This window comes from Felis catus, chromosome A3, assembly GCF_018350175.1.
Source record: "Felis catus isolate Fca126 chromosome A3, F.catus_Fca126_mat1.0, whole genome shotgun sequence".
NCBI classification, from domain to species: Eukaryota; Metazoa; Chordata; class Mammalia; order Carnivora; family Felidae; genus Felis; species Felis catus.
In genome coordinates, this window is record NC_058370.1 from 99,234,403 (window position 1) to 99,246,730 (window position 12,328).

The following is a 12,328-nucleotide window of genomic DNA, read 5'->3' on the forward strand; positions in this document are numbered from 1 at the left end:
CGTCTGGTTTCATCTCATTGTTGTTTCAACACTGGAGGGTTCCCTTATTTCTGTAATCTCAGCCGTGCAGTTAAAATAATGTGCCTTGGAGTTTTATCCAAATACATAGGTGTTTCGGGAATTTTTCAGAATGTAGTCCTCCGTACACATCCAGCAGCAGAATTCCCTGATTCAACATTCTTGCTCTAGAATCTTAAAGAAATTTAACTATTTAGGTTGATAGATCTGGATTTGTCTCTCAGCTCTGCCAATTATTACCTCTAGAGTGATTTGGGTAAAACATGCAATCTTTTTAAACCTCAATTTCCCTCTTGGTGGAGTAGGTACAATAATACCTTTAAAATAATATAAAGCTATTCCAATGATTAGTGTAATGGTGATAAGTAGTTCACAAAGGGCCCAGCACATAAATCTTAACTGAATGTTCAATAAATTTTAAGCATTTTTATTTTTACTGTTAAAGATGTGACCTTTTGTATCCTAGGTCGTAAACCTTTCATAGCCTAGTTCTTTAGCTATGAAATGAAAATTTCACGTTTGTTGGAATTATTTGAGAGAACAAATGCAAAGCACCCAATATAGTACCTGGCACATAGAGAGCACCCAATAAAGAGTAACAATTATTATTATTTATACTAACTATGAAAAAATCAACGGGATAAACATAACACTCTTGTCTGCACTACTTTAGTAAATATTTAGTTGGTAATGAAGATGATATCTTACCACATTAAAAAATAAGCTTGGAGAGATTTGATAAGTAGCTTCTAATATAGCAATACCTTTATTAAACTCTGTCAATGCCTTCTACCCCTCACTCCCCTTGGCTCTTGGAATGCTCAGTTGCAAAAGGCAACATTAGAATACAATCACCTTCATCTGCTTAAAACAACAACAACAACAACAACAAAAACCATTCTGGGATTGAAAGCAATGGACTTTGTCCCCACTATGTAAATTTTGAAGGGAACAGATTAAAATATTCACTGCACATCTGAAGTGAAATTTATTTTATAGATGTGTCTAACACTGGATATTATTCTAATTTTATGTTTCAATGTTTAGGGTTGGCTTTAAATTTCTTTTATTACTAATTTGTATAAATTATTATATTTTATTGGCTCTGATTAGCTTTGTGTGTATCTTTTATCTCTGGGGAATTCGTATTTATGTCCACATTTGAGGTTTTTTTGAATTCTTTCTAAACTGAAGTTACTCCCTTGTTGTTTCCAGCACCTAATTAGGGATTAGGAGACCCGTATTCTAGTTTTGATCTGCCATGACTAGCTGCCTAACCTGGAGTAAATCACTTGCTCTCTCTCTGGGTCTCAGTTCTCTTATTAATCAATGGGGGAGCTGGATTAAGTGATCTGTAATCTCCATTCCAGCTCTATGGATATGTGATTCTCTGTCTTGTAGGTGATGTCCTACCTAGCACTTAAAATACCTACCTGAATATGTTAAGATTGAGAAAATGCAGGTCGCACGATATGTCAAGCACTTCATATATAGGCTTGGTATTCACGGCAAGAAACAAATATCAAGGTAAGAAAGAGGGACCAAAAGGTACAAAAAAGACAACAGGTTCCAGCAGCGATTACGTCATTTTGGAGGGGAGGTTGAAAAGCAGGACTCTGCCAACTGGATTAACATTTCCTCAAGGCAGATGAAAGGGCTGCTTCTCCTGATCACTAACTGGGATAAGGCATCTTCGGTAAGCAACCTGGATTGGGTTTCAGTGGGGTCGCCTCCACAAAGCATTAGCAGCAATTGTTTGGGGACTTAATTAGGTTGGGTCCAAATGCCAGAACAAGATCCAGAGTCTGCTTTGGTAGATAGAGCACCGGACCAAGTAATACGGACTCGTGCTAGGCCTGACACTCGGTTACGTTCCAGGTGGAAAAGAACAGTTGAGATGGTGGAGTTTGAGGGAAAGAAGTGCTCACATTCCTTGCCTCTTAGAACACTCCCGGGAGGAGGCTGGTGGGTCGGACAGAGTTGGTGGACGGTCGCTACCAAGCTCCCTTTGAGAGCGGGACTTGAACTGTCTATACAACACACCTCCCTCTTTGGAGATTCTTGATTCTTTTAACTAGAGAAAATTAGATTAAAGGACTGTCAAGTCAGTCTCGAGTGCCTAACGAAGGGAAACAGACAAGAGATTCTGGCAAGAGGGAGGGAGCAAACACAGCGAGCCACCTGCTTTGGCTGCCCTGCCTACCCGCCTAGACAGCTGTCAGTTCCGGGTGCGGAGGCGGGACCGCGCTCTCTCCACCGTCGTGTGCGCACTCTCCACCAATCAGCGGCGTAGAAATGTTCCGAAGACATTGATTGGCTCAACTGCTTGGCGCGCTCAGGGACTTAGAGCTGCAGTTGGCTGAGGCGTTACCGTGGCGACAGTCGCGCACAGGCGCATTGCACACCGGTATGGCTGCTAAGCAACAGCAAACATTCCGGGGTACTGTCAACTTTCTGCTACCAGACCTGGGTTTGCTGTCTCTGGAGACCCTCGGCGGCGGCGGCTGTGGCTGCTCTAGACTGACTTGGTGAGTCCAGAGGAATCCCGCTGTGGGGCTGGGCTCCGACTTCTAAGCCCGAGACAGCTTGGCTTTCTGAGCACACAAGGAAAGGCTGAGAGAGGCAGAGAAAGTCCATGGAAAGGCATTTAGTGGTCATTTGCTACCTACCTATCATTTTAGAGGAGTAGAACGTGAGGAATAGAGATATCAGGAGACTTGTCCGAGATCTCACACGGAGTGGTCAAATCCAAACCTGCGCTACTCAATGTGGTAGCCACTAGCCACATTTGGTGAGTCGGAGCTGAGGTCTGCTCTAAATGTGAAGTACACACTGGATTTCGAAGACATGGTAACAATCAATGAAATAAGACACTGATAAGTTTTATATCGATTACATGTTGAAATGAGAATATTTTAGATACGTTAAATAAAGCACATTATTAAAATTAATTTCACCCGTTCCTTTTTTGGGTAGTTTTTTTTTTTTTTAATATGGCTACTTGAAAATTTTAAATTGTGTAGGAGGATTTGATTGGCCAGCTCAGATCTAGATTGAAACATAAACCTGCTGACACCTGTTTCAAGACCTTATATGCTATTGATGGTGTTTGAGGGGTGATGGTGGGGTATGGAGCCGATGGCCAAGAAAGAATTCTTGAAGATGTCTCTGGTCCAAAAAGGTGATTTTATTAAAGCCTGGGGAAAGGACCCATGGGCAAAAGGAGCTGCCCTGGGGTTGTGAAGAGTGACTGATTGTATATCTTCAGGCTGAGAGGGGGTTAGGGACAGTGTAAGTCTCTAAGGAATTTTGGAAGCAAGGTTTCCAGGACCTTGAGGGGCTAGCTGTTGTTAGGAAAATGTCATTTATTACTGTTTAATAAAACCTCAGTCATGAGACCCTTCAGATTTATATCAGGGGCCATATGCTTGGAGTATAATTGCCAACATATACTTGGGGGTTAAAGATAAAGGAGGTTTGCAAAGGAATTTTTATGTGTTTAAGGAAATTCACAGGTTCCTAGCGGGTCAGGATAATGTTAAGCCAAGATTCCCTTTTGCCCCTACCAAAGTGTCATCTTTGAGGCAGCTGAGCTCCTAGAGAAAGGTCACTCTGCCTGTTTTAAGGACTCGTCAATGGGCAGTAAGGGAATTTAATTTATCATTTGCCTTAGTTTCCCACATCACCGTGGCAAGCACTTAAACCCCCTTACATCTTGATGGAGGTGATATTAGGGCTCCAGGAAATGGAATCTAAGGTTTCTGGAGATGGGGCTATGGATAAGATTGCCTTTTTCTTGCAGTTTACTAAGTTGTCTGTAAACTGAAGGAGACTCATGCCCTGCATGACTGTGATCTCTGTCGGTCAACCATTTGTTTTCTTTCCTTTCCTTTGTTCTCGGGCAGCGAGGAGTGTCCAGGGAATCACATGTATCCCACCTGGGGGAGCAGGGTGCTGTTAGCTTGTACTTTGCTCTCAGCTTGTCTTATGCTCCCTCATCACTATGGTATTATTTTGAAGGAAAGTATCTGCACCCATCTGGTGGGGTGGGCATGAGTGGTTGTGAGGATGCAAGACCATTACCAAGGGCTCCTAGTTCTAGTGTTCTAGGACCTTGCTACTCAAAGTGTATGGATCAGAATGTGCAGTTTAACCATTTTCTCAGGAGATTCTCATGCATATAAAAGCCCCAGGAGCACTGTTTTAGGATTTAGTCCACAGCTCTTCCCCCCACCCCCACCCCACCCCACCCCGTCCCCCCCACCCCCCACCTTTGGTTTTTTTTATTTTGCTTTTTGAGTACCTAGGCTCTATTTCTCGGATTGCCTGCATTAGAGCTACCTGCATTTTGAACAAGCTCCCCAGGAGATATTTTGCATATTCAAGCATGAAAAACATCGATCTCCATACTAATTGCATTTCTTTTCATCCTTCAAAATCTAGACCAGTACAGTCCCCAAATCAGAGACATCTGCAGCAGCAGCATTGCCCAGGAACTTGTTAGAAATGCAAATTCCTGGATCCCACCCCAGCTACAGGGCTTCTCGAAGGCCAGGCATTTTCATTTCTCGATTCAAGTCCTCGGTTGGGAGGAATGGGTAACTTTGTGGGTTTTCTTTGGGGAGTGAGCAAATTCAGCTCCCCCTCGTTCTTAAGTCACTTCTACTGGACCCACTTCCCCAGTTACTTTGCTCTACTTTTCATTTTTCTTTTCCTGACCCTACTCTTTTCAGGAGTGAGGATGGCATTCCACACCTCAGCGAAAGATGCCAAACTGAAAAATACTGAAAAGCAGGTGGAAAACCCTATCTTTGAAAGACTGAACAATATACAAAAAAAGGGAAGACTGAGTTTTATAGTACCCACAGAAAATGAATCTGACACACAATTCCTGACGTTTAGGCACAGTACAAAAGCTCAAGAGAGAACAAGAAAACGACAGCAGCCCATAAAACTAGAGCCTCTGGTAAGTTCAAAAACCAGCATTTTAGCCACTTTGGCTCCAGAGGAAGTTGCAAAATTGCTATGGGGGGAATGGAAGTCATTTCTAGACTCTTAATTAACAAGAAAGGAATTAAAGCCTAAAAGTTAAGACTTGTTTATGAAGCCGTAAACCCTGTACATCTACTCAAAAAAAATTAAGTTCCTGGGGCGCCTGGGTGGCGCAGTCGGTTAAGCGTCCGACTTCAGCCAGGTCACGATCTCGCGGTCCGTGAGTTCGAGCCCCGCGTCAGGCTCTGGGCTGATGGCTCGGAGCCTGGAGCCTGTTTCCGATTCTGTGTCTCCCTCTCTCTCTCTGCCCCTCCCCCGTTCATGCTCTGTCTCGCTCTGTCCCCCCAAAAAAAAAATAAATAAAAAACGTTGAAAAAAAAAATTAAGTTCCAGGTAACTGTTCAAGGTGAGGGGATACAGTGGTGAACAAAGTTTTGTAGCAGATAAATCCTCTCTAGGATAATGTGCAATACAGATACTTAACTATATAAGTTGCAAGGCTCTTTTAGACATTAGGGTACCATTTAATACTGGTACCTTCAGGAAGAGTAATATACATAGTTATATACATATAGTTATATCATTTTATTACTTGTAAAATAAATGCCTCGTATCCTGAAAATTTTTGTGCATGTCTGAAAATACTTAATTTTAAGAATCCATTTATGCCCTTGAATAATTCTAAATCCATGTAAAGGAGCAATGAAAGTACACAGAATAAAAAGTGAAAGTTATCACTCCCACCCTCTGACATTAACTACTTACTGTTGTTAATGGCTGCCCTTCAGGCTCTTTATATGTTTATTTAAATGTGTGTGTTTGTGTGTGTATAAACATATATCTTTAATATAAGATTATACCATACATACTGATCTTCAGAGTGCTTATTTCACTTAAACATACAGAAAATTTTCTATTCCATGCATAATGAGTTATCTTTTCTAAAAGCAGCACTGTATTTTGTTGTACAGATGTGCCATAATATAGTATTCAGTAACTGATGGATTTAGTATGAAACTTTTTACATTTATTTCTCTATAATATATTTACTTTCACTTGGCAAAAGTGTATCATTAACCCTTGGTGATTAAAGTTATTCCATTTGTCTTCAGGGCAATTAATTCTTGTACATTAAATGTTTATTATGTACCTACTATGCACCAGGCATTGGACTATACGCTGGGAATATAGCAATGAACAAAGCAGATAAGATGCCTGTTGACATTCTAGTAACCTTAAATAAATAGACTGAGCAATTTCATGTAATGATAGCTGTTATGAAGAAAATAATACAGGTGGAAACAAAGGGCGGGCTACTTTAGATTGTGTGACTACAAAGGTCTCCTTAAGGAGATGTCATCTGAACAAGTCTATAGCCTGGATCACCTACCAGACATGTGAATGAACAAGCCATTAGATGACTCCAGTCCCCAGCCTTTGAGCTGCCTCAGCTGATGCTCTGATGGAGCAAAGGCAAGCTGTCTCCAGTGAGTTCTGCCTAAATTGTAGATTTTTGAGCAAAATAAATGGAGGTGTTTCTTAAGTCACTAAGTTTGAAGCTGTTTGTAATGTACTGACAGATGACTAGAACAATATAACTAATACATGAATATGGTAATTCATACAGTACTAAAAGTAATAAGGAATAAAGTGAAAAATACCTGAATTTCCATCATGCAGAGAGAAAGTAGCTTTGCCTTCAAGTGACTGATTTCATGCGTATGGGTATCTGTAGTTTAGTTTGTTTATATAGAGTTCATACTATGGTTTGTTCTCTTTATGATTGCTACCCCTTCTCTCCTCCCCCCCTTTCCTCCCCCTGCCTTTCTCCCTTCCCCCTTGTTTTCCTCTTCTCCTCCCTCTCCCCCTCGCTCCCTTCCTCCTCTCTCTGCCTTCCTCTCTCCTGTCCCCCCTTCCCTGTTTTACTCTTCTTTCATATCTTTTCCTTACTTGTAATTCTCCAGTCTCCAACCCCCTTGTCTATATCTAAGGTTTTCAACAGTCTAGTGTATATCCCTCTTGCCTTTCTCCATGCTCAGTTTTATACCAATGGATGAACACACACAAAATACATATTTAGGCTTTTGGATATTTGTTTTACAACATAAACATAAATGTTGCTACATGTTGCTTTTTGTACCTAAATAGACATTGTAGGACTTCCTCCAAGTCAGATGATATTTCTAGAACACATTCTTTTTAATGGTTGCCTATCCTATTAAAGTGTCCAATTGCATGAATATTCCATAATTGATTAAATCATCCTCTTTGGGACATTTATTTTACAAATATTTATACTGGTACAGCAAAATCATTTTATTATCCATCTGTACTGGTGCCTATATTCTTGTGGGATAAAGTTCCATGATTAGTACTGTTGGGTTGAATGGAAAAAATATACATACTTTTGATTCACACACATTTTACTTGAGGACCAGTTTCTCAAACCAGCACGCATGTGCTGCCTAAATTAAATTTCACTTTCACCCTTTCCAAGGTTTTCCTGTAATATCTTCCAGCCTTTTGCTGTCTGAATGGGGTGGCTGAAGCTGCACCCTCACACTGGCTGCTGCTAATCCTCTCTGTGGGATTGGTGTTGAGGGTCCTGTTCTTCTTATCTGAATTGCAGCATTCACTTTGAATTGGACTTCATTTTCTCTCCACTGACCACTGCTTTATACTCATATGTTGACAGGCAGCATCTCCCCACATTTTCTTCTTTATTTTTGTAATTTCACATTTAAAACTTTCATTTACATAAACTTTTAAATCTGGTGTGAGGAGGGGCACCCGGGTGGCTCAGTCGGTCAAGCGTCCGACTTCAGCTCGGGTCATGATCTCACAGTCCATGGGTTCGAGCCCTACCTCAAGCTTTCTGCTGACAGCTCAGAGCCTGGAGCCTGTTTCAGATTCTGTGTCTCCCTCTCTCTGACCCTCCCCCATTCATGCTCTGTCTCTCTCTATCTCAAAAATAAATAAACATTAAAAAAAAAAGTAAATCTGGTGTGAGGAAAGGGACTAACATTTTCTTCGAAACGTTTTGCTAGCACCACGTTTTTCCCACCAAATTAAAACACCACCTTTATAGTGTATAAATTTCTCACTATATCACGTATAAAATAGCGAGATCTGTTTACAGATCTTGATTCTTTTCTCTACTGATCTAACCACATTGTTTTGATTACAATGAGCATGTTTTGGTAAGTGGAAGGCAACTGGTTCCTCGCCATTCTTATTTTTTATATATTCTCTGTTTTAGATGGTTATCCTTCCATATAAACTTTAAAATTCATCCTTCTTAGATAAGTAATTCATTTAAAAGTGTACAGAAGTGGGGCGCCTGGGTGGCTCAGTCGGTTAGGCTTCCGACTTCAGCTTAGGTCATGATCTCACAGTCCGTGGGTTCGAGCCCTGCCTCAAGCTTTCTGCTGACAGCTCAGGCCTGGAGCCTGCTTTGGATTCTGTGTCTCCCTCTCTCTCTGCCCCTCCCCTGCTCATGCTCTGTCTCTCTCTGTCTCAAAAATAAAAACATTAAAAAAAATTTTTTAAAATGTACGGAAGTTACACAGTTAAAGTCTGTTTTCTACCACTGTCCCTCATCCATTCAGCTTCCTACTCTAGAGGCAATTAATGGTAAGAGTGTGTATGCTTTCAGAGATGTGTTACGCTGTCTGAGCCTAAAGCTAGCATAATAAACAAACTTTGCTGCCCCTTACTTGCTTCATTTAGTACATAACTTGGAGATCATTTCATATCTGTCCCAAAGTTCTTTTATATCAATTTGCTTTATAGCTCATAATGTACCATATGAATGTACCATAGTGTATTTAGTAAGCCCCAAATTTATAGATTAGGTTTTTAAAATAGTATTTTTATGACAACAGTGTTACAGCGAATAATCTTGTACATATGCCATCTCCTACACTTGAGATTCCATCTGTAGGCAGACGTCCTAGAAATGGAGTCGCCAACTCAAAACATATGTACGTTTGTAATTTTGGTTAGTAAATGTTGCTTCAGTAATACAAGAAAAATGCTGTCTCAGAGTAGCTTTAATTTAAGTTTCTTCTTGAAAAAGGTTGAATGTCTTTTCATATGTTTAGGAATTATTTTTCTCTCTGTGAATATATGGATCTTCGTGTCTTATTTTCTAATTGGGCAGTTGGTGTTTTTCTCATTGATTTGCCTGAGTTCTTCCTATATTAGGAAATAAGCCCCTTATCTGTGATAAGCATTATAAAAATTTTCAAGTTTTGTTTTAATTCCTAATTTTTATGTAACTGAGTTTCTGTCTTCTGAGTTTTATGTGATACTTAGGCCCTACACTTAGCAAGATTGTAAAAATAAAATTATTTAGTGATGTCTTAGATACTTCTCTTTAAAAATTACTTTAAGATTATTTTTATTTTACATTTAAATCTTTGATCTATTCACAGTTTTTCCCAGTGTAATGAATGAGAGGATCCAACTTTGTCCCTACTAGCTTTACAGTTATTTCATTATTATGTATTGAATAATATTATTTTCCTTAAAGTATCACCTTTGTTATAAACTCAGTTCCCCTTTATATTTTGGGATCTGTTGCTGGATTTTCTATTCTGATCCATTGATCTTTTCATGTGTCCAGAATACAAAGTTTTAATTATTGTAGTTTTATAACATTTTATTTATTTTTTTTAAATGTTTATTTTTGAGAGAGAGAGAAAGAAAGAACATAAGCTGGGGAGGGGCAGAGAGAGAGGGAGACACAGAATCTGAAGCGGGCTCCAGGCTCTGAGCTGTCAGCACAAAGCCTGACTTGGGGCTTGAACCCACGGACTATGAGATCATGTCCTGAGCTGAAGTCGGATGCTTAACCAACTGAGCCACCCAGGTGCCCCTTTAGTTTTATAACATTTTAATATCTGGTAGGGCTGGTCACTCATTTTTCCCCCCCAGGGCTTTTGTGGCTATTCTTTCTAATTATTTTTATGTATTAAATTTAGAATCAGATTTCTAATCTCCAATATATCCTGTCAGGATCATATTAAATTTATAGATTAACTTGATGATAAACTTGATTAACTAGATTAACTTGATATTTTTTAATAATTAATTTTCCAAATCAAGAACAAAATCGAACTTCATTTGTTTGCTTTTTCTTTCATGACTATCATGAGTGTTTTGAAGTTTTCCTCATCTGACTTTTACTTGTTTCTTATTAAGTTTATTAACAGGTTTTATTTCTGGATGTTAATTTTGTGCCAGTTTTTCTGTTTATTCTCTCAAGTGTTTCAGGTAAACAATAAAATCATCTGGTAATAATGACACTTTTGCCACCTTCTTTCCAATTTTTGTGTTTATACTGTGTCTTCGAACTACTGTATTGGCTAATATGTGTAAAATATTAGAAACAATAGTGTGGACAGTAGACATTTTTGTCTTTCTCCTGAGATTAGTAGGAATGTTTCTAAGTGTTCCCTCTTTAAGCATGATATTAGCCATTGAGATTTTTTTTTAATGTTTTATTTTTGAGAGAGAGACAGAGATAGAGCTTGAGTAGGAGAGGAGCAGAGAGAGAGGGAAATACAGAATCTGAAGCAAGCTCCAGGCTTTGAATTGTAGCACAGAGCCTGATGTGAGACTCAAACTCACCAGTGGTGAGATCATGACCCGAGCTGAAGTCAGATGCTTAACCAACTGAGCCACCCAAGCACCCCTAGCCATTGAGATTCTTAAGGAAGTTATCTATCCTTTCTTGATTAATGTTTTTATCAAAAATAGATTTTTATCAAAAAATCATAAATAGGGGCATCTGCCTGTCTCAGTCAGAAGAGCATGTGACTCTTGATCTCAGGGTTGTGAGTTTAAGCCATGTTTTGGGTGTAGCGATTACATAAACAGACTTTACAAAGTCATAAATAGATTTTTATCAAAAATAGTTGAATTTTATCAAATGCCTCTTTGACGTATATGGAGATGAGCATGGCATTTTCCCCATAATTAACATTTGGCATTTCCTCATACTTTTGCAGTTTTTGTTTTAATTCTACATGAGACTTTATAGTTTGCTATAATAAGGTCCTCTACTTGTTAAATTCTTAAGTATTTCAGTTTTAGGGTTTTTTTTTTTATTGTGATCCAATTTCTGTTTTAGTACAGAAAGAAGCAAATGTGTTTACTTTGTAACAGAAACCTCACCAATATTATTTTCAATCCTTATTGTTACTTTAGTAGCTAGGTTTTCATATTTATTTATTTATTTATTTATTTATTTTAATGTTTATTTATTTTTGAGACAGAGCATGAATGGGGGAGGGTCAGAGAGAGAGAGAGAGGGAGACACAAAATCTGAAACAGGCTCCAGGCTCTGAGCTGTCAACACAGAGACCGATGTGGGGCTCGAACTCACGGACCGTAGATCATGACCTGAGCCAAAGTCAGACGCTTAACCAACTGAGCCACCCAGGTGCCCTTAGGCTTTCATTTTCAATGTATATAATATCACTGATAGTTAGATAGTTTTGCTCTTTTTTCCTAGTGTTTACACCAATTACTTTATTTTTTAGATTAGGGGTCACTGTGGCCCATGGGTCAAATACAGTCCTGTAACCTGTTTTTGTAAATAATGCCATATCCATTTATTTTCATATCATCTAAGGCTGCCTTGGTGCTTCAATAATAGAGTAGTTGTGACAGAGACCATATGGCTCACAAAGCCTACAATATTTACTGTGTGGTCCCTTACAGAGAAAGTTTACTGACCCCTGTTCTAGATGCTTCAATTTGAGAATTGAAAACTAAAGGTGATAGTGAAAATAGTGACCTTGTTCTTGATTTTCATAATGGCTTTAACTGTTTACTATTTAGGATGATTGAGGTTTGCTTCTGATTTTGCTAAATAGTTAAGTTTTCCTCTGTTTCTATTTCATTATTATGAAAATTTCAAATATATAAAATGCTACAAAGAGGGATATAATAAACAAGTGTGTGTATCCCAAATTAATAATGTTGTTTGCTTAGTTTGATTCAATATCTATTTTTCTTTATTTTGTCTTTTCATTTATTTATTTATTTTGAGAGAGACAGAGATAGAGCAAGTGAGAGAGGGGCAGAGAGAGAGAGAATCCCAACAGGTTCCACAGTACCAGTGAAACTGTGACATCAAGACCTGAGCTGAAACCAAGAGTTGGCTTGATTGAGCCACCTAGGTGACCCTAATTCAATATCTATTTTTAAAGGAATGTTATAAATACATTTCAGATATCTTTTGTATCCCATTTTAGTCTCAATGCTCTCTTTCCTTTCTTGGAGATTATCACTATTAGGGTTTGTGTGA

General features: G+C 38.9%; 1 protein-coding gene across 8 annotated transcripts in view; it reads left to right on the plus strand.

Annotated features, from left to right (window-relative positions):
* The window catches only part of DNAH6 (dynein axonemal heavy chain 6), a 246,725-nt gene that overhangs the window by 24,737 nt on the left and 209,660 nt on the right, over window positions 1-12,328 (plus strand). For 7 of the 8 annotated variants that reach the window (XM_045054471.1, XM_045054474.1, XM_045054475.1 and 4 more), the window contains exon 2: window positions 4,752-4,984. In XM_045054471.1, the coding sequence (XP_044910406.1) occupies window positions 4,752-4,984 (233 nt within the window). Of the gene's footprint in view, window positions 1-2,217; window positions 2,547-4,751; window positions 4,985-12,328 lie in introns of those variants that run through there. The other variant, XM_045054473.1, reaches the window with a different exon arrangement.